Here is a 23,409-nt window from a genome sequence, read left to right on the forward strand (position 1 = left end):
CCTTGTCTTGTTCCAGATCTTAATGGAATTGCTTTCAGCTTGTAAAGTCACTTTTTAATGCTTAAATAAGTATAGTCAGTATTGGAGAGGTAGAGAAATGTGGAGTAAAATTACTCAAGAACAATCAGAACAAATAATAGTAAAGCATCTAAAAATTTTACCATGGCAATAAATACATCTCAGGAACAGACGTTTACAAATAATTTGGGTGACTATTATTCATCAGGTAAGTTATCATATCATCACCAATCGTAAATATCACTATCAATTACAAGTACCAAGTATTGTTAGTTTTCCTGGAATTTTATAAAATTATGAAGAAAACATCATCTGGAGATACCTTGTCAAAGCATTCTACTCCAGTCTCCAATTAACACTTACACTTCATGCTTTGATGGCCTGAAACTAGTACATCATAATTTGTTTTAGGACTCTTACTAGTTAGCTAGTATTTGTGTTTTTAAAGTGAACTTCTCTAAAAGCTATTATGCCTCACAATGTCCTCTCAGCACATTTTTATCAACTGATAAACACACAACCTTGTTTTTCATGTGTTTCTGTTTAATGACTCCTTACTTAACATTAACACTGAAATCACAGCCAACTACACTGTAATTAACCCCTAAATGAAACTTATCTAGCTTATGTTATTTTCTCCTTAAAGCATATCAGAGTTCTTGTGCTTTAAACATTAAGACAGCACACCTCAGTATTATGCCTATAGTCATTTTAAACAGCAAAGACACCAATAAAAATGCAAGAAATATGGCACTAAAATTATTGAAAAAAGGACAACTATTTAGGGCCTCCTTGGTGGTCTAAAGGTTGAGTCTCAGAGCTACCACCATGATGGACTGAGTCTGTTCTGGGCCAGAGAGCGAATGCATCTCTCCTGTCTTGCCTGCTGCTCCCCGCTCTATCTCTGTATTTCAGTGTGTAGATTTGCCTGTTCTGCTGCCCACTCTGTCTCTGGTGAATCCTCTTACCCCCACACCTCTGGCCTGCACCTCAGTTCCTCTCTGTAAAAACAGTCTTTACCAAAAAAGGGGGGGGCAGCACTCCCTCTGCCCACCTGTGCCTATGCAGGTGCTTCTTTTCACCAACCCTCTCCCTCTGCAGGGCAGCAGCTTCCTGCCTGCCCGTGACCTGTACCTTCTCTTCACTGACCTCCCTCAGCGGAGGCCACTCTCCTCAAGGCTGCCCGACTGCAACCATGCAGGCCTCTCTTAGCAAACCTGCCCCTTTCAGGCAGCTCTTCCTGCCCGCTTGTGTCTATGCAAGTATCTTTTACTCTTTTGTCCCTTTCCCTAATAAACAGGTTCTTTAAATATATATATATAATATAAAAGGGACACTTGTTTATAGAATGAGAGCTGAAATAAAAACAAAGCATCACCATTGGGGGCCTTAAGTGGAATAAAGTGTCAGCTACTCAAAATTGTGGCACTCTGAGCATGTCTACAACAACCATGAAAGCACCATGAGTATTGATGTTGGGTTTACAAATAAAGTTTAGCATTCACAAATATGAGAAAAGTAAAAAATTAAGTGTATCTGCAAATACAAAATCTCCAAATAACAAGAATCAGTTGTAATTGTCCTTACCAATTTAAGTCCTGTGAAAAGATACTTGACTTCTTGATTAATAAAACAACTAAGCTGAAGTTGATTTTCCTTTCCTTTAGTGACTTCTTCTTCTTCTGACTCCGTACACTTCATGCTTTGCAAAATAAGATAAGGAATATGCAAGCAGGCATTCAATTTGTTATATAATCTTGACTATAATAAATTATCCTAATGTCATTAAAACTAGTAACACCTTTCATTGGTGTTTAAAACATTTTGGTCTCACAAGAGTTCATCTACCAACAAGACGGAGTAATTAGTTTACAATAACACATAAACACTGGTTATAACACATTAATCTGGTCATAAAATGGTCTTAATAACCTAAATACACATAAACAAGAAATCTTAGACCCTCAATTTCTATTCATGAAAACAGAACTTCCCTAAATTCATGTTTTATTAATTTGTTCAATCTAATGTATATAATTTAGTTGAACAGACTACATTTCATACATTAAAATTAGAACAGGGAGGGGAGGACAGCACAGTGGAATGTGGTGGGAGACTGGATATTTTGGTGATGGAAAAACTATGGTGACTGCACTTGAAGGGACAAATCTTATTGGTGAGAAAATAAACAAGGATGTTTTATATTACTAAAAAATATTAAAAAAATAAACATGCTAAAAAGTGTGAATTAAATTTGTTGTTTTTTACATTGTAAATGTTTTAAAATTCTAATAAACCAGTAATAGAAGAAAAAAAATTAATTCTTTATGAGGTGAATTAATGAGGTAGATTCTGGTAAAGATGTATTTAGGGAAAAAATAGTTTTAAAGTATACAATCCAATAGGTACATTTTTCCAAATTCCTAATTTCTACCTCTGAACAATTTTTCTTCATATCCATCCCACCACTCCAATCAGTAAACTGCGCTATGTATACTAATCAGTTCTACTAAATTATGAGTAAACTCTATATAGATCTTGGCTTATAAGGATACGTAGTTTCAAACTCAACTCCGAAGAACTGATCAATTAAACTTTTCTTTTTAGATGGTGTCACTGCTGACGCAGATGAAGAATCTGTCTGCAAAAATAAAATTAAATATTCCAGTTTTACTTTATGAAGATACTGATGTTTATATCCTCCCACACAATCCAATTTAATAATACATACTCAAGCTTTTGAAAATGTAAAATCCTTCTATTGTTCAAAAATATTCCTGAAGGAATATAGATGCTCAACGAAATCAATTCAGCTTCACAAAGAATATACTCAATTCAAATGTCAAATGAAAGCTTTCAAACTAGGACTATAGACTGAGCATTTAAAGTATTCAATTACATGTCTATTACAATACGTTCATTTCAAGATCTTGGGGTATTGGGAGAACGGAATCAAAGTATACTAGTCTATAATCACAAATATTTTTCAATACCTCTTTTATGGAATCATCCTCTATGGCTTCTAATTTCTGCTGCAATACTCTCATCATTTGTATCCAACATTCATTAGCATCCTGCATTTTAAAAAGTGACACAGTAAGTCAATCTTGGCTTTCATGGTTTCAAGATAATTACTTTCCTTAGGGGCTGTCTTCTTCTTTAAAAATATTAAGCCAAGTGAGGTTATTATATGATCTTTGAAATAAAGAATTTCAGAATATTTTATTCACTCTTAACATAACAGCAGATGTTAGTATACTGGGTTCCTAATTTTACTTAAGAGTTTAACACTATTCAAGACTCCAGGAATACATGGCAGTGAAGTAAATGGAAGTACTCCTAATGGAGAACATAGATAAAAAAAATTCAGTAAAGAGAAGGGTTATGAAGAAAAAAAAGCTACATGGGAAAATAAGGTTGGGGAAGGGAAGTGTGCTATTTCAGTAGGATGGTCAAGGAAAACCTGGCATATAAGCCATGAAATTTGAGTGAGGCAAGGAAGCAAGTCATGATAACTGGAATGTTTAAAAAAATAACAAGAAAGCCAGTGTATCTAAAGAGAAATGAGCAAAGCAGACAGTGGCAAATGAAGAGATAAGAGGAAGTCAAGGACTAGAACTGGGACAGAAAATCACTAGGTGGGCAAATTATAGAACTGAGACATACAGGAGAGGATGGAAAGGAGAGGGAAGAGCACAAGAGACTATGGTGATGGTTCACAGGTTATGTGGTGATGGGAGCTTTAGGAGGACTGCACCTAAGGGCAGAAATCAAATATTATACAAAAATGAACAACAATGTAAGAAAATAAAAATTTAAAAAAAAAAAAGAAAGAAAATCACTAGGGAGTTTTGAACAAGGACCAACATAATCTTATTTACATTTTAAAAAGGAGTCCAGGGGCTGTGTGGAGAAACACTGCAGAAAGGCAAAAGCAAAAGATGATCAGTTTGTAGGCTACTGCACCAGTTCAGACAAGATATAACGGTGGAGTGAACTAAAGAGTACCGATTACTTGTATTTTCAAACACAATCCAAAAAATATGGTTAGGTATAGGAAAGCTAAGTTTTACATTTACAAAATGAAAACCCACATGCCTTTACCCTGATTACCTGTTGAAGATACTGTCCTTGTTCACCCTTCTCTGCAAACTGTGGAAAAGCCATGTGCAAAAATTGTAGTAGAATAATAGGTGGAATACTAGAAGAGGTTTTATCCATGGAATCAAACAAGTCTCTAAGGGCTTAAAAACAAAGCAAATACTGTCTTAGTAAAATAATGACATATTTAAAACAGGCAAGTAAAAGTTAATTCTCAATAATACAAAAACCCCCTTCATAACTTTTTCTAAAGATTTATTTATTTATTTTTATACATACATACATACATACATACATACATACATACATACATACATACAAGCACTGGGTACAGTCAGAAGCGCAGGAGGGTGAGAGGATTCACCAGAGCCAGACTGACGAAACACACTGCTGAGGGGAGCAGTGGGCGTGACAGGAGAGGTCTGCACACCATGTGGGACCCTTGCCGGTGGCTGGGGATCGAACCTGTGCTGCAGAGGCTACAGGCAGCTTCGCAGCCCAGTGCTCAACTGCCGTGCCACAGGGGAGGCCCCTTCAAAACTATTTTTAAGTGTATCTTTTCTTCTGCAATTGCTGGATTCCTAACAAAAAATGTGGTTTTACAGTTTAAAAAAAATCACTAGAAGACTTTATAATACAATCACTAGCTATAACAACTTCTGAGCCCTGCCCTATTCTACCGACTCTTCCTCTATCCACCGTCTCCTTCCTCCATTGCCCCTCTCCACTCTTCTCTCAATCCCCTTGCCAGGTTTTGTCTTCCCAAACAAAGCAGGGTATATTCATTTAATACAGAGAACACATAACCTGTTTAGGGACCAATAGGCATAATGTTACTATTCTAATACCATGTTGCTATCTGACCATCAGGTTACCACTTCCAACCAACCACCCTGTAGCCCATATTTGGTTTCCATCTACTGCACTCTCTAGTAATGAAATCTGGTTCCTTAAACACACTTGCTGACATTACCAGACAGCTGAGATCCAGTTAATTTTCCTTTTTCAAAATTGTTCCTCTGGGCCTCCCTGGTGGTACAGAAGTGAAATTCTCAGCACTATCATGCCATGACCAGTTACTGTGGCATGATTTCCATTCCCAGGCAGGGAGCTAACCCACAATGGGACAGCAGACCTCGCCAGCTGCTCCCCTCAACAGTATATTTCAGTGGATCTGGCTGTTCTGTTCCCCATTCTGTCTCTGGTGAATTCTCTCACCCTCCGCACCTCTGGCTTACACCCCAGTTCTTATATGAATAAATAAAAATAAATCTTTAAAAAAATAAATGGTTCTCAAATGGTTCAGAAGAAAAAAAAAATAAGAAAATGCATTAGAGACCAGATGTGACAAAAATAAATACACACACACATACACACAGCTATAAACACTATGATTTCAACGAGGACTCATTTGTGTAAAGACAAAAATGAAGTAATTCTGATATACGGAATACCCCCTAAGACTCTCCTTTACAATGATTATGATAACGTTGACTGTAATAAGACCTATTTCTGGATATCCTTAAGGTTATCCCCAAAAATATATCTTACTAGCAGACTCTGACGTAGAAATAATAATCCAAAAGATCCAAAAATTATTTTTCAAAATGGACCATTAGTGGTTTCTAATTTAGGTAAATTCTAAGTTGTTTAATGTAAGTCTAAATACTACAATTATAATGAGCATTATGCTACACAAAACATATTTTGTAAGCTGAAAGGTACTAAATAAATTGAGTGAAAAGTTAACATTTATACTGTACCCCTTCTTGAAAAGCAGAATATTTGAGATACTGACCCGCAGTAATATATTGTGCTGAAGCCATTTCCCCTGAAGCTCTCAAGGCACCTGCATACCTAGGAACATTAAGATAGAATTAAATAATAGGATTCAACTGATTATAAAATTCAAATAAAGAAACCAGTTACAATGACTATAGCACTGTCACTGCAAGTTTCTCAAAGCTGTTCCAACCTTTCTATCTTCTCTTCTGGTCTTACTGCTATAAGCATTAAATAGGCAAAAAAAGAGTACTAAGAAACACGGGAATTTAGATCCATGAAGCCTACTTTAAATTATTTTCCTTTGCTAATACTTCTAAAGCAAACATTTTCTAAAGGTCTCAGTGAACTAGGAAAACATACCCTTTCTCATGATTTGCTTAAAACAGTGTAAAACCAAAAAGTACATATTTAATGTCCATTATTATAAAGGAAATAAAATTAATGCAATTTCAGAAATAACAGGGGAAATAGTATTAGATCAAAAACATAACAATATACCTGCATTCACCATGAACTTGCTATATAAGATTAAATAAGTCATTTAAATTTCAACTCAACTTGTCCACCTATAAAATGAGTTTATGAGGACTTTCTATTAAATGATTTCTAAATCCACTTTCAGCTTTATAATTCTCAGTTACTGACAACAAGGACTGCCCATCAGACACAATATTCAAGTCAGTCACTACTCATACACATCTTACTATAAAGGATCAGAAAATATCATCCAGATGTCAAATATTGAGGGGTGAAGGGATATTCCCATATCCTAGTCACTATTCACATTCACTATGATTAAAACTAAGTTTAGGTATACTACATACCCACTAAAGTAAAATGACAGATATGTATCACCCAATATTGGTAAGAATGTGGAGCAACCATAACTATGTATACAGTGAATAACATGGATGAATCTCAAAAACTATTCTGAGTGAACAAAGTCAGGACCCGCCTCCCAAAAAAGTCCGTTCAGTACATTTAAGTGCTAGAATGAACAAAAATAGAACAAGGTAAGAAGTTGGTTAGTGGAGGACACGAGAACTGACTGGGAAGTGGTTTAAGAAAAATTTCTGTGGCCTCCCTGGTGGCACAAGGGGTTAAGCACCACACTGTGAAGCAATCCACAGCCTCTGCAGCACCAGTTCGATCCCTGGCCGGCCAGGGAACAATCCACATGGCACAGCAGACCTCTCCTGTTTTGCCCGCTGCTCCCCTCAGCAATGTGTTTCAGTCATTCTGCCTGTTCTGTTCCCCACTCTGTCTTTGGTGAATCCTTTCACCCCCACATCTCTAGCCTGTACCCCAGTTCTTTTATACATAAATAAATAAATCTTGGGGAAAAAGGAAAAATTTCTGGGATGGTGGGAATGTTCTATAATTTAGTGGGAAAATGGGTTACAGAGAATTTGTATTTGTCAAAATCAATCACACCAAAACATGATACATGCATTTCACCATATGTAAATTGCTATTTCATTAAAAAAATTCTGTGCTCATGTTAAGTAGAATGAAAGTAGTTACAGAAAATACGTTTAATTACATTCAACAGAAGAATTTTCTTTTCAGTTGCTTGTTTAGTTCTTTTGGAAACTGGTACAGCTTAAGTATTTCCTACATTTTTCAATATGCAATAATTCATAATAATGTCTAAATTATATTCATTTAAAAAATGAAAATTGAAAGCTTGTTAGACATTTTAGTGACCTTTTCAAAAAAGTACTTTTGAAGTAAAAATGAAATATTAATAAAGTGCATATATCACAGAATATACTGAAGTATATAAATTATTCTACATAACTGCAGCCATTACTGAATTTTACTTCTCGTAACATGAGTAACATAAGTAACAATTTTACAGGGTAATATGAGTGTCTATATTTATGGGAAAAACTACACTAATTGTCAAATATTTTGAAACTAAAAATAGAACGGTTATAGATAATTTAATACCATTCCCCAAAAGCTCCTAATAATACTGGAAAATATATAATTCTGAGTATTGGGACGTTTTACAGAGAAAAGTACCAAGAGAACCTACCTTTCCTAGTCTTTGTTAAGTCAGTAAATTAAAAAAATGATACAGAAAATCTGTATAAAGTTAACTTAATGTTTATTATGTTATCACCTGCAAAAAAGAATGTGACTTTTCTATCAAGTGTGAAATATTCAAAATAATCAACCATTTACCAGATCAACCCATCATCAAAAGGGAAAATGTTTATTTGGTAATACAAGTTTTCCCCTGCTATTGCAAAGTAAAGTGCTCCTATTTGGTGTGATCTGATAGTTTATTTTAGGTGTACTGGAATGCTTAAAATTTTTCTACATCAATTAATAGTAACATTCCCAGAACCCCCAGAAAATCTATCAAATCATACCAATTAGGTAAGTTCTACTTTCTCACAGCAGGGAAAACCTGTAGTCTATAGGTACAACAGTATACTATACAGTATGAAAAAGAAAAAGTTACAACTACCCACATACAACACTGATAAACCAAAGATAATCAGTCAGAACCAAATGAACACAACCTGTATGTTTCTGCTGATAAGGAATTCAAAATAAGCAATATTAATCTGTAAGGTTAGATGTCAAGTTAGTACTAACACATTCGGAAAGAAGTATGAGGAGTAATAAGGGAACAATAGGTGAGGGGATTTCGGGAATGCTGATAGGTTCTAACAATGTTGGATACCTGGATGTGTTCATTCTAAGGTAAGTCATTTGTATACTGTTCTATAAGCTATGATTCAATATTTAAAAACAAACTCTGGATAAGAGAAAAGAGTTTACAATTTGTTCTAAAACATGTGAACAGCTTTAATTAATGCATAGGGAACAATAATAGAACCTCAGATTAAATTAGTACACAAGAACAAATGAATGATCCAAGCATGCAACTTCAAAAGTTAGAAAACAATTAAGACTAAGGAAAACAGAAGTTTGTAATACAAACAAAGTAGGATAAATCAGACAATAAAAAGAACTAAATGAATAAAATAGCTGATTCTATGAAAAATAAAATACACAACCCTATGGCATGATAACCTTAGCAGGAAAAAAAAAAATGTAATAAGGAATGCAAATGGGGGGAGGGGATTACAGATCTAAAAAAAAAGAGTAACTCTTTGCTAAAATAGTTTAAAGACATCTAGAAAATTTTGAGGCAAAACAAATTACCAAATTGACTTTAAAGGAAATAGAAGTGTACATTTAAAGTGCAAAAAAAGGTTGGGTCAATTTTATGGACAGATGTTATAAGGACCAGATAATGCCTGGGCCTCCTGGCGATGCAAGGGTTAAAGTCTTAGCACTATCAAGCTATTGTCAGCCACTGCAGCATGAGTTCATGGCACAGCAGACCTCTCTTGTCTCACCAGCTGCTCTCCTAAGCAGTGTATTTCAGTGGATGCCTATTCTGCTCCCCACTCTGTCTCTGGCAAATCCTCTCATGCCCTGCACCTCTGGCCTACACCCCAGTTCTTGTTATGCATAAATAAAAATAAAACTTTAAAAAAAAAAAAAAACAACCAGATAATTCCTCTAGAAAAATTGAAAATAAAACAGCAATCTAGCAATTACTACTCGAAAAACCAAGTATGTTGCATTTATCAAGAGCTGGCATGACAGTCTCCAAGACACAAATATGGCCAAATAATACTGTCTTTTATAAGTAACTAATAGATTTTTCAAAAATAATTTTTAATTATATATATTTTTCGCTATAAGTTCTAATTTTAAAACTCTACAATTATGATAGAGCTCTACACAGGGTAGCGAGTAAACCAGATTTTATCTGTAGCTACAGTTCTTTGTCCTCACTGCCTCTTCAGCTAATCCAGTCTATTCCCCTTGAATGTACTTTTCTCTACCCTTCATTCATAATGCATCACAGTCTCTAGAACCTGCCAAATAAAAATTCTAAGTGCTGAGGATAATCTTTAGCATCTCCAGGTTCTCTTTTTCTTTAATATCAGTTATTGACATTTTTCCAAAGACAACCAAGCCCACCCATATCATTTTTTTAATTTTATATATTTTTTACATCATTTTTCATTTTTGCACATTGTATGCATTTTCATCTTGGTTATAGTCCCCATACAATTCCTACCTCCCTTGTTTTGATCCTACTCCCTCCCCGCTCCCGCAGTGTGTCTCTGGTTTATAGCTGCTTGTGATTTTGATTTTTACTTTATTGTAATTAGTAATTTTCCTGGTCCCTTATTTAGGTTTTCTAAATTCCTGCTATGAGTGAGACCATCCAGTATTTTTCTTTTTCTTTCTGGCTTATTTCACTGAGCACGATCCCTTCCAGCTCCATCCATGTTGCTGCAAATAGCATGAGTTTATCTTTTTTGATTGCTGAGTAATATTCCATTGTGTATATATACCACATCTTCTTGATCCAGTCATCTATTTTGGGGCATTTGGGTTGTTTCCATAGCTTAGCTATTGTAAATAGTACTGCTATAAACATAGGGGTGCAAAGTGTCCTTTTGAATTAATGATTCTGTGTCCTTTGGGTAAATACCTAGAAGTGGAATTGCTGCCACCCATGTCATCTTGTATTATGTTAGAAAGTATAAGGGTTTCCACCCTCTTGTGAAAATTTAATAGAAGTAATTTCATTTCAACAAAACAGAATGAACATGTTGAAATCTCCCCAGCTTAAACAAAACTTAGAGAAAAATAAAAATAAGGCTACCCTTAAATTAGAGACTTATGCCAGATGAAAAAAAAGTAAAGTCCTGAAAGTAAGGCAGGTCTGTATCAATTAACCACACTCTAAAAGAAGTTCTCTCATATCTTTACCAATTAATCACACTCCAAAATAAGAAGCTCTCTGATAAGCTTCTCATTCAGATCATTTGCAATCAGGACAAAAGAGAATATAGCTTTACACATGGTTAAATAAAATGCATATATAATCTTCCAACTGAGGGCAGCTCAAACCCATTCAAAGACACCAGAGTTAAAGGACCAGTGGGGAGGTGAGGGAGGACCTTTAAATAAGAACATTTCAGAGCCTCAGAGAAATAGAAGCAGGAATCATAGCAGAAATTAAAAACCGAAGATTATTTTAAAAAAGAACAGAATGTCATGATAAATAAGGAGTTGTAAAACAAAGCTAGCGTATAAATCAGTGAAATATAAGACAGAACTGCAGCATTCTCCCAGAACATGCAAATAGAAAGTACAGAAGAAAAAAAAGAGACATGAGAAATAGATTCAGAAAGTCTACGTATATAATAGGAATATGAAAGGAAGTAGAGAAAAGAAAGAATAACTGAAGAAGTAATGGCCAAGAATATCTTAGAGTTTAGGATAAAGTCCTCAGACTGAGAGCATCCTCTGAGCATTAAAGAAAACAAAAGGTCACACTTACAATGGAAAACACTGAAAAATAAAAATATAGCAAAAACTCAAAAAGTATTAAAACAAATGAGAATCGAGACTGATATTAGACCTCTCATCAATAGCCATGAGTACACTAAAATAGTAGAGAAATAACTATAAGCCTTTAAGAAAAAGTAACTTTAAAACTTCCCATCAAAGCAGTTTTACAATACCAGTTTACTTGATAGCCTCTCTCAATTAGATTTTAAGTGCCTTCAAGAGAAGTACATGTCTGGCTCACTGATAACACATCAGCCTTAATTTAGGCTACTTCATATAAATATTTGACAAATATTTACTACAGAGAAATGCAGAAATACTTCAGCTACTCACACATTTTTGCATAGTATTTCTCTCTCTTCTCTACTGCTCAGTTCTAACAAAGCATTTTACAAGTCACTAGAGGGAGGGGAGGACAGCAGAATGATAAAGCTATCTATATACAAATTGTAGTTTAGAATTCTATCATATATTAACAACTGGCAATGTCTGCATCAAGACATTTGCAAATGAACCATTATTTATAGACTATTTCACAAGTTCTCAAATTATGGGTAATAGTTAACTCCTTTTTCCTTTTTTTATAGTGGCGTAAAAACAAGATTTTTCTAATACCGGATGGTCTACTCATAGCAGGAATCTAGAAAACCTAAATAAGGGACCAGGAAAATGAGTATCCATAAGAAAGAAAAAAATCAAAATCAACAAACAACTATGAACCAGAGACACACTTTGGGGGAGAGGGGCAGGGAAAGGAGGGATTTGGGGTCAAAATAAGGGGGTTGCAATTGTATGGGGAATATAAAAATAAAATTTAAAAAAAAAAAACCAAGATTTTTCTTTTTAATAAAAGGCTTAAGGACAGGCATACAAATAAATGTATTTTGTTCTAGACTAGAATTGAGAGTCCAGAATAAATCTTATTTATCACATAGGTTATGGTCAACTGATTTTTTTTTTTAATTTATTTATGCATATAAGAGCTGGGTTACAGACCAGAGGTGCTGGTGGTGAGAGGATTCACCAGGGACAGAGTGGGGAACAGAACAGGCGGGTTAACTGAAATACACTGCAGCGGGCAGACAGGAGAGGTCTGCTGCTCCATGTGTGTCCCCTCCCTGGCCAGGGATTGAACTTGTGCTGCTGCTGCAGTAGTTGCGGATAGCTTCCTAGTACTGATGCATAACCCCTTGGGCCCCCAGGGAAGCCCTCAACTGATTTTTTGGAAAAAGTGCTAAAGCAATTCAAAGTGGAAAGATTAGTCTTTATAACAAATGGTACTATAAGAATTGGTCTGCATGCAAAAAACGGGACAGGATAACTATCTCCCATTATATACATAATATTAATTAAAAATGGATCATAGCCCTAAATATAAGAGCTAAAACTAAATAGTTCTTAAAAAAGACAACATAGCAGAAAATCCTTGTAATATAGGAGTAGTCAATGGTTTCTTACATATGACACCAAAAATGTACAAGAAAAGAAAACGTGAAATGTATCAAAATTTTAAATGCTTGCACTACACATAGTACTATCAAAAAAGTAAAGAAAATTCACAAAATGGAAGAAAATATTTGCAAAGTACCCTCTGAAAAGGGACTTGTATCCAAAATATATAAAATTTACAACTAAATAATAAAAGGACAAACCATTTAAAACAAAGGATCGAAAGAGACATTTCTCCAAAGACATATAAATGGCCAATTGCCCAACTGGATACTCAACATTAGGTAAACCCAAAAGAGAATCACATTACCATACTGCTTTACACTCTTAGGATGACTACTGAATACAATAAAACATACAATAACAAGATTGATAGAAGGGTGGAAAAACTGGAACACTGTTACATTGCTGGTGAGAATGTAAAATAGTGCAGCCATTTTATTTTTTTAAAAGATTTAGTTAGTTAGTTAGTTAGTTAGTTAGTTATACAAGCACTGGTCAGAAGCGCGGGAGGGTGAGCGAATTCACCAGAGACAGAGCAGGGAGCAGAACAGACAGACTGACGAAATACACTGCTGAGGGGAGCAGCGGGCGGCAGGAGAGGTCTGCTCGCCAAGTGGGTCCCTCACCCGATGGCCGGAGATCAAACCGGCGCTGCAGAGGCTGCGGGCAGCTTCGCAACCCAGCCCTCAACAGCTGTGCCAGGGGAGGCCCTGTGTAGCCATTTTAGAAACTAATTTGGCAGTTGCTCAAAATGTTGCTTAACAGTTACCCCATATGAGCAAATAATCTACTCATAAGCAAGAGAAATAAATGAAAACAATTCATCTGCACAAATATTTGTACTTAAATGTTTATAGCAGCATTATTCACAATAGTTAAAATGTAGAAATGATCCAAATGCCCATCAAATGATAATGATTAAAACACACCAGGAATAACCACAGAATGAAATACAAAAACTAATGAAATACTGATACATGTGACAATGTGAATGAAACTAAGTAAAAGCAGTCACAAAATCATCATATGTGTGGTTCTATTTATATGAAATTTCAAAATAGGCTTATCTATAAGACAGAAAGTAGATTAACAGTTGCCTAGAGCTGTAGGTGGTAAGGGTATAAGGAATGACTGCTAATGAGTTTAAGTTTTTCAGGGGGAAGAAATTAATCTAAAATTAGACTGTGGTGATGACTGCACAACCTTGAAAATATAATATAGAACATCTAATTGAACATGTTAGAAGGGTGAATTATATCATAAAAGATAGTTCCAAACTTAGGATGTTTTGACTTACAATTTTTCACCTTAAAATGGTATAAAATAATACACATTCAGTAGAAACCACATTTTGAATTTTTAATTAGGGTTCATTTTCATTCCAGCATTCAATGAATTACATGAGATAGTCAACAGTATACTTTAAAACTGGCTTCGTGTTACATGATTTTGTCCAACTGTAAGCTAATGATGTAAGTATTCTGAGCACTTTTAAGGTAGGATAGAATAAAATAGGAGGTCTGTAAAATTAGGTATATTAAATGTATTTGCTTTGTTTTTTTTAATAGTCTTACTTATTATTCTTTTTAAAAGCCTTTTCATCGCATATATAAGCAAGAGAATTACCAAACAGGGATATCGTGAATCCTATTTCAGAGCTAGGTAAAATGCATCAATTTTATGTATTTTCCCTACCCTTTACCTTTAACCCTCCCCATTAGGGTTATCAATTTAAAAGTAAAGAATTAAGGATAGTGTACTGGAATCAAGTTCATTTCTCTCTGCAAGCAAGCATTCAAAATAAAAACTACAAATATACTACGGGGGAACATGCAAGAAGAGACTAAGCAGTTCTTAAATATCACAATACTAAAAAGATATAGAATTCCTTAATAAAGACTAGACAAGGATGTCTGACTTTCTTCCCTAAACAATGCTGCATAATAATTTTTGAAGAATTATATGGGGTGAGTGCAGTCTCTCCACAGGCTCCGGGCAGCACTCCCTCTACCCAACTGTGACTATGCAGGTGCTTCTTTTCACCCACTCTCTCCCTCAGCAGGGCAGCACTTGCTGCCTGCCTGTGAACTGTACCTTGTAGGGACTTCTCTTCACTGACCTCCCTCAGCAGAGGCAGCTCTCCTCAAGGACACCTGCCTGCAACCATGCAGGGCTCTCTTCGCAAACCTGTCCCTTTTGGGACAGCTCTTTCTGCCCACTTGTGTCTATGCAAGTGTCTTACTCTTCTGTCCCTTTCCCTAATAAACCTGCTCTTTTAATTAAAAAAAAAAAAATTATACAGGCAAGTCACTACAAAGTCTCCAATTTTCATGAACAGTATCATGTTCTAGGTCTTCATTTACCCCTGCTTGTTTTTTAAAAAAGTGTTTGTTTCCACTTGACACAGTGAAGAAAAAATATATATAAATCTGCACTCCAGGAGGCTTTCAAAAGCTCCCATCCAGTGTGGCTATCTTTTTCTTGTCACAGCTCCCAAAACAGCCTAGCTGGAAGGTACTTTTAATATAAATGGCTCAACTCCCAATGTTAATAGTTCAATGCAACAGACATGTGCTGAGGCCCAAGAAACTGAGTCAGAGCCCAGATATATAAAACCACACCAAGACAGGACCTGATTTTAGCATTCCTTCCCAAACAGGACTGCACAGGACAGTGCATGCCCATGGTTTAAGTAAACGTATTTTAACTTACAGTAAATATTCACCTTATAATGGGTTTATCATGATGTAACCTCATCATAAATTAAAGATCTGTGCTTCTCAATAAAGCAACTAAAAATATATACACAAAACAACCCTACTCACCCAAATATGGAATTCCTTTACCCAAAAAAGACTTAAAGCTATTTCTCTTCAGTCTTACCTTTTAAGGGCATCTTTGAGTTCAGGCACAGAACGAATACACTGAACCGTAGCATTCATATAACAAGTGTTACCAAGGTTTGTCAATCCACATGGTAATTCCATCTGATAAGGAAAAGTATTAAATCATTTTTATAAAATGAGGCAGAGATCTATGAATAACATTTTATCATGTGTTAATGAGGAAAAAAAATCAATTCCCAGTCAGGACCACTGTCTGTGTGGAGTCTGTATATTTTCCCTTGTCTACATGGATTTTCTCTAGGTACTCCATTTTCTTCCCATATCCCAGGGATATGCATGTGAGATTCATTAGTGTTTCTAAACTGTCTCAGTAGGAGTGAGAGTGGGTGTGTGTATGAGAGCATCCTGTCCAGGTTTGGGTCTCACATTGTACCCTGAGCTGCCAGAACAGGCTCCAGGTACCTGAAACCTTGAACTGGAATAAGTGATTTAGAAAGTGAATGGATAAATACAAATTATTTTTAATATAAGTGTTTTTGACCTTCATTTACAAGTTTGCTGATGTTTTTGTGACTAGAAATATGCCATAGGAATTTAAGTCTTATTAAGATCAATTAGGCGACAGTAAAACTGATTTCATTACACATTTTTTAGTTTTAGTCACAGTTTCCAAGAACCTATCGAAGACAAGGGCATTAAGTGAGGACTTATTGAATGAGTCACCAGAGTTCACATATACTTTGATGCAAGAACAATTTACCACTCATACCAATTTGTATTTACTCTAAAGTAACAATGCTTTATTTCTCCAACAAAAAATTTCATTTGCATCACACTGACAATCATTCTCTATTTTAATTCCCTTCTTAAAAATACTAAAAGAACAATCATATCCATTAGTCCTGCCTCCTTTGTAGACTTACTTAAACAGAGTAGCAACATATACATAGAAATACTTCACACCAAAAAAAATGGCAGTATATAAAACCTGGATGATTTAAATAAATATTCAAAACATGTGATGACCAGTTTCTAAACCAAGTTTGCATTTAAATTAAAGATAAACTAATGTATTTCCAGCATGGAACATTTTAAGCACTTAAATGCCCCAGTATTTAAGCTATTTGAGCTTAAATATTAAGCTACTTAAGCTATTTATTAAGCTTAAATATTAAGCTATTTAATATTAGCTATTTAAGCTATTTGAGCTATTTGAGTATTTCACTTATTTGAGCCCATTTTTCCATAAAAGTAAACACTCAAAATAAACACTATTTACCAGACACAATTATTACAGATGTTGACTTTATAATATCTGTGTGTGTATCTTATAACAACCCTTATCTGTATAATAAAGTTAATTATAGTAATTACATCAGTTCTGAGACTTAAAAGCCCAAACTCTGGATTACAAACTTTGTTTAATGTTAAGTATAAATTAAGCCTAAGTAAATTCATTTGAAAGTCAGAAAAACAATAATCAAAGCGTACAATCAAAACAGCAAGTAATTTTATTAACTATTCCATTATAGGATTTCTTAAGTCAATTTCAAAACTAAAAACATACATCTTAGTGTTTGTGACTAAGTCTTCAAAACATACAGATGCTACTCCTTGAAAGGCATCTATAAAATGTACTTCTGAAAAGCAGTGATCAAATATATAAAATGTAGTATGTCTTACAGCAGATGCTAACTGTTCTTCCGTCATGTCTTCTACAAATACGGTTTTAGCGGAGGGCTCCTCAGGAAGAGCATCTGCTGACCCCATCATTAGTAGAGTCATTCCCTGTTAAAAAAAAAAAGTTAATTTCACAAAAATGCTCAAAAGCTGATCACTTTATGTCCAATGACAAAAGCGAGACATGGAAAACACATTCTGCATCTTTCTAGTCAACAAAAAAGGAAGTACTAGGGCAGCTACTTTAGGTCAGAAATTACCTTCTTAACTGCAAAAAGGTTAAGAGGAAACTTTAAAGAGTGGTGAAACATCTACATCTTGATCACAGTAGTAGTAAGATGACTGCATAAAATTACCAAATTCATCAAACTACACACTGGAAATAGGTCAATTTTGTACACTGTAAATTATACCTCAATATAGATGAGTAAAAAATATTGTCATAAAAAAGCTGAGAATACAGTTTATAATTTTGAAAAGGAAAGAATTATTCAAATAATCATTAACATGAAGTGGCTTAATTTTGCTCCATAGCAAATAAACTAGCACTAGTAAGATTTTTTTATGAATGTCTATTGTATAAGTAATAATTGTTTACATTTGAATACAAATATTTTATATAATTATTGGTAAGAAAAATAAGACCAAACATAAAATTAATTTAAAATATCAAATTTCCTAACTCTATTAAACTAAGAGAATACTTTTTTTTTTAAGATTTATTTTATTTATTTATGCACTGCTGAGAGGAGCAGCAAGATAGGAGAGGTCTGCTGTGCCATGTGGGTTAGTGTGCAATAGCTTGATATTGCTGAGACTTTAACCCCTGCACTATCAGGGAGGACCCAGAGAATATTTATTTTCAATACAAATATAACTTTTCATAATAGAAACACAATGAAGAAACTGTCATCCTAAAGCTCACAATCCTGAAAGGTGAACATCTTGCTCAATATCTTAAATGGAAGACATAGCACATGAAAGAAAGAATAAGGAAGTTTAAATTAAAAAAAAAAAAAGAAAAAAAGAACCATAAGTGGAGGTTTAAAAAAAAGGCCAGAGAAGAATATCTGACTGAATGACATCCCTTTGGATACTATCAGTTCACCATCTCATCACATGCCATATACAAATAAAAATACAAATTTAAATTTTTTTAACGATTTATTTATTTTTATACAAGAGCTGGGGTACAGGCGAGAGGCATGGGAGGGTGAGAGGATTCACCAGAGACAGAGCAGTGAGCAGAACAGGCGAGGCAGGAGAGGTCTGCCACACTATGTGGGAATCTCCCTGGCTGACCAGGACTCGAACCTAAGCCACAGAGGCTGCGGACAATCACAGGGATGCACTCAACCTGCTGCGCCACCAGGGAGGCCCCTACAAATTAAAATTTTAATAAGAAAATGAAACAAATAATTGTAAAATCATGTAAGCAGGGTCAAAAGATTGCCATGTTAAAAAAAGATTTCATAAAATTGACATAAAAGATTAAAGGACTTACGTTACCAACTACATAAACCTTGAACCATTAACACAATCAAAATTTTCGTTTTGATTAAATTTTAATTTTGAGTCTAGTTTGATAAACTAGAAAAAAAATTACGCTGTATACAGTGAGCACCTAAAAAAGAATCAGTTAACACACATAATAGAACAAATGGACGAGATAAACAGAAAACAAAAATGATTTATAAATTAAGTAAGCTGCTACCTTAAGAAGCTAGAAAAGCATAAATGAAAACCAAAGTAAAAAGAAGGGCATTAAAAAAAGAGGGACAAAAGCTAATTTGGGGGGTAAATTCAAAACCATTGTAGATGAAGAAACAGATAAATCACAAATTGCCAATACCCAGTGCAAAAAACCAAAAACAGCACTATAAACTTCAGAATTAAAGAATATTTGCTCAGATGATATATCTAAATATAAAAGGTTAACATTGACAAAAGTTTCAACATGCTTAAAATTGTACAATTTTAAAGAATAAAAAAGCAACAGATTGGTAGAAAATATTGGGCCTCCTAGGTGGCGCAAGGGGTTTAGCACTGCACTATGAAGAAATCCACAGCTTCTGCAGCATGAGTTCGATCCCCAGCCAGCCAGGGAGCAACCCACATGGCCCAGCAGACCTCTCCTGATTCGCCTGCTGCTCCCCTCAGCCGGTCAATCTGCCTGTTCTGTTCCCCTCTCTGTCTCTGGTGAATCCTCTCACCCCCCGCATCTCTGGCCTGTACCCTAGCTCTTGTATGTATAAATAAATAAATCTTTAAAAAAAAAATCCACAGCACATATACATCACAAAACACATCTAGTAGATATAAAAAATATTTAATACTAAGTTAAAACTATCCAATTAAAAATATTCAAAGATTTGATTAGGCATTTCACAAGATGAAAACAAGCCTGATAAGCTCATGAATTGATATTCAACATCATTAGCCATAAATGAAATAAACACAAATTCAAATCACAAAAAATGTGACTAGACATCCACCAGAATGGGAAATTTAAAAAGACTGAAAACATCAAATGCTGATGGTAATACAGAGCAATTGGATCTCTCATACACTGTATAAAGTATGTAAAATGGGGGCCTCCCCGTTAGGTTAAGTCTCAGCACTATGAAAGCTATCCCCAGCTACTGCATCAAGAGTTTGATCCCCAGCCAGGGAGCTAACGCAGCAGACCTCTCCTGACAGCAGACCTCTCCTGTCTCGCCCGCTTCTTGCCTCAGCAATGTATTTCAGTAGATCTGCCTGTTCTGATCCCCACTGTCTCTGGTGAATCCTCTCACACCCCACACCTCTGGCCTGCACCCCAGCTCTGGTATGCATAAATAAATAAATCTTTAAAAAAGAATAAATAAAAGAATGTAAAATGGTAGAACTTTGGAAAGTGACAAAGTTAAACATACACTTAATCAAATAACCCAGCAATTTCACTCCTAGCTATTTACTGAAGAAAAATGAAAAGCACACCATCTAGGAAGATGAAGGTTCCCAAGTTTTATACAAAAAATCTAAAATTAAAAACACAAATACCTGGGCCTCCCTGGTGGCACAAGGGGTTAAGCACAGCACTATGAAGCAATCTGCAGCCTCTGTAGCACAAGTTCGATCCTCTGCAGCCAAAGGAGCAACCCACATGGCTCAGCAGACCTCTCTTGTCTAGCCCATTGCTCCCCTCAGCAGAGTATTTCAGTCAGTCTGCCTGTTCTGTTCCCGGCTCTGTTTCTGGTGAATCCTCTCACACACACCCCACACACCTCTGGCCTGAAACCAAGTTCTTGTATGCATAAATAAATAAATAAATCTTAAAAAACAAAAACAAATATCCATCAACAGATGAACAGACACACACACACACACACACAGAGCATGAATCAAAAAATATGAGACCAGGGAAAACTACAATAGCAATAAACGTATAAATTAGTCTTAAAAAGAGAAGCACAGAAGGGCCTCCCTGGTGGCACAGCGGTTGAGCGCTGGGTTGCGAAGCTGCCCGCAGCCTCTGCAGCACCGGTTCGATCCCCAGCTGCTCCCGGGCCCCTGGAGAAGGGTCCCACATGGCGCGCAGACCTGTCCTGTCGCCCACTGCTCCCCTCAGCAGTGTACTTTGGTCCTTCTGCCTGCTCTGCTCTCCGCTCTGGCTCTGGTGAATTCTCTCACCCTCCAGCGCTTCTGACTGTACCCAGTGCTTGTATAAATAAATAAACAAATAAATCTTTAAAAAAAAAAAAAAAAAGAGAGAAGCACAGGGACCTCCCTGGTGGATGAGTAAGTCTCAGCCCTATTACTGCTAAGGCCTCAGTTGGATCCCTGGCCAGGGAGCTAACCCACATAGGGCGCAGCAGACACTCCTGTCTTACCTGCTGCTCCCCTTAGCTGTGTATTTCAGTAAATCTGCCTGTTCTGCTCCCTACTCTGTCTCTGGTGAAGCCTCTCGACCCCTACACTTCTGGCCTATACTCCATTTCTTTTACACAAAAATAAAATTAAATTTAAAAAAAAAAAAAAAGAGGGCCTCCCCTTGTGGTGCAGGCGGTTGAGTGACGCGCTGTGAAGCTGTCTGCAGCCTCTGCAGCACCGGTTCAATCCCGGCCGGCCAGCAAGGGTCCCACATGGCGCGGCAGACCTCTCCTGTCTCACCCGCTGCCACCCTCAGCAGTGTATTTCATCAATCTGCCTGTTCGTTTCCCCGCTCTGTCTCTGGTGAATCCTCTCACCCTCCCACGTATCTGGCCTGTACCCCGGTTCTTGTATAAATAAATAAATCTTTAAAAAATAAAATAAGGCCTCCCCTGGTGGCCAGCGGTTGAGCGCTAGGCTGTGAGGCAGCCTGCAGTCTCTGCAGCAACTGTTTGTTCCCCGGCTGCCGGAGAGGGTCCCACAAAAATTAATTAATTAATTAAAAAATAAAAGAGAAGCACAGACAGAAAAAAAAATTTGAATAGCTAAAGATTTTCAAAATTTAATGAATGACAATTAACTATGTCAATCAAGATATCTTCAAGTATTCAAAGAAAAGGTGTTAATTTAGAATGCTATACCTTTCAAAGATGAAGGTAAACAGCTTTTTTTTTTAATTTTTTTTTTTAATAGAGGCATGTTTATTTATTTATTTATTTATTTGCTTGTTTGCTTTGTTCATACATGCACTGGGTACAGTCAGAAGCACAGGAGGGTGAGAGAATTCACCAGAGCCAGAGTGGGGAGCAGAGCAGACAGAAGGACCAAAGTACACTGCTGAGGGGAGCAGCGGGCGGCAGGAGAGGTCTGCGCGCCATGTGGGACCCTCCTCCGGTGGCCGGGGAGCAGCCGGGGATCGAACCGGCGCCGCAGAGGCCGCGGGCAGCTTCGCAACCCAGCGCTCAACCGCTGCGCCACCAGGGAGGCCCTGAAGGTAAACAGCTTTATAGAAAAATGAAAGCAGATAAAATTCACAGATCGGCTATCCAAGAAATGTAAGATTGTTCCTTAGGTAAAAAAAAAAAATTGCAACAGACAGAAATATGGATTTGGGTCCAAAAGAAAAGTGCCAAAAATAACAAATAAGGGTTTTCTCCATTTTTAAATCTTTTTGAAAGATAGCTAAAGGAAAAACAATAGCGAAATAATACAGAGCACCTAACATATATATCAATACAAGCAAATTGCATGACAACAATAATACAAAGGGTACAAGTGTTGAAATGGAGTTTACTATAAGAATCTTAAACTATACGGAATAAATACTGATGAAGTTCATATGGAACCACAAAAAAACCGCAAATAGTCAAAGCCCTACTGACGAAAACAAAGGCGAATGGAGGTATCACACTTTCAAACTTCAAATTATACTACAAAGCCATAATAACTAAAACATTGTGGTACTGGAACAAAAACAGACACAATGACCAATGGAACCAAACAGAAAGCCCAGAAATAAAATCACACATATATGGACAACTAATCTTTGACAAAGGAGCAAAGAATATGCAATGGAACAAAAGCAGTTTGTTCAATAAATGGTGCTGGGAGGGGCCTCCCTGGTGGCTCAAGGGATTAATCACAGCACTATGAAGCTATCCGCAGCCTCTGCACCAATAGGCCAATTCCCGGCCTGCCAGGGAGCTACCCACATGGCACAGCAGACCTCTCCTGTCTCACCCACTGCTCCCCTCAGCAGTTTATTTCAGTCAGTTTGCCTGTTCTGTTCCCTGCTGTATCTGGTGGATCCTCTCACTTCCCATACCTATGGCCTATACCCCAGTTCTTATATGCATAAACAATCTTAAAAAATTAATAAATAAAAAAATAAATGGTGCTGGGAAAACTGGACCACCACATGCAAAAGAATGAAACTAAAACACTACCTCTCACCATGCACAAAAATCAACTCAAAATGGATAAAAGATCTGAACATAAGACCTGAAACCATAAGATATATAGAAGAATATATAGGTAAAACACTGCAAGACATACATCTCAGTAACATTTTTAAAGACTCATCACCCAAAGCAAAGAAAGTTAAAAAAAAGATAAACACCTAGGATTACATCAAGCTGAAAAGCTTCTGTATAGCAAAAGAGACATTAACCAAAACAAAGACACACCCCACTGATTGGGAAAAAAAAACTCTTGC

The 23,409-nt window shown here is 36.2% G+C and overlaps 1 protein-coding gene across 2 annotated transcripts in view; it reads right to left on the reverse strand.

The window, feature by feature from the left end:
- The window catches only part of USP14 (ubiquitin specific peptidase 14), a gene marked incomplete at its 3' end in the record, with an annotated part of 44,533 nt that overhangs the window by 9,658 nt on the left and 11,466 nt on the right, over positions 1 to 23,409 (reverse strand). Inside the window, exons 4-10 of one of the 2 annotated variants that reach the window (XM_084252378.1) lie at positions 17,286 to 17,390; positions 15,640 to 15,743; positions 5,918 to 5,976; positions 4,132 to 4,262; positions 3,012 to 3,092; positions 2,574 to 2,659; positions 1,606 to 1,720 (exon numbers count right to left, since the gene is read on the reverse strand). In XM_084252378.1, coding sequence (XP_084108504.1) covers positions 1,606 to 1,720; positions 2,574 to 2,659; positions 3,012 to 3,092; positions 4,132 to 4,262; positions 5,918 to 5,976; positions 15,640 to 15,743; positions 17,286 to 17,390 — 681 coding nt within the window. The remainder of the gene's footprint in view (positions 1 to 1,605; positions 1,721 to 2,573; positions 2,660 to 3,011; positions 3,093 to 4,131; positions 4,263 to 5,917; positions 5,977 to 15,639; positions 15,744 to 17,285; positions 17,391 to 23,409) is intronic. The other variant, XM_084252379.1, reaches the window with a different exon arrangement.

Source organism: Talpa europaea (assembly GCF_964194135.1).
Source record: "Talpa europaea genome assembly, chromosome: 13".
NCBI lineage: Eukaryota > Metazoa > Chordata > Mammalia > Eulipotyphla > Talpidae > Talpa > Talpa europaea.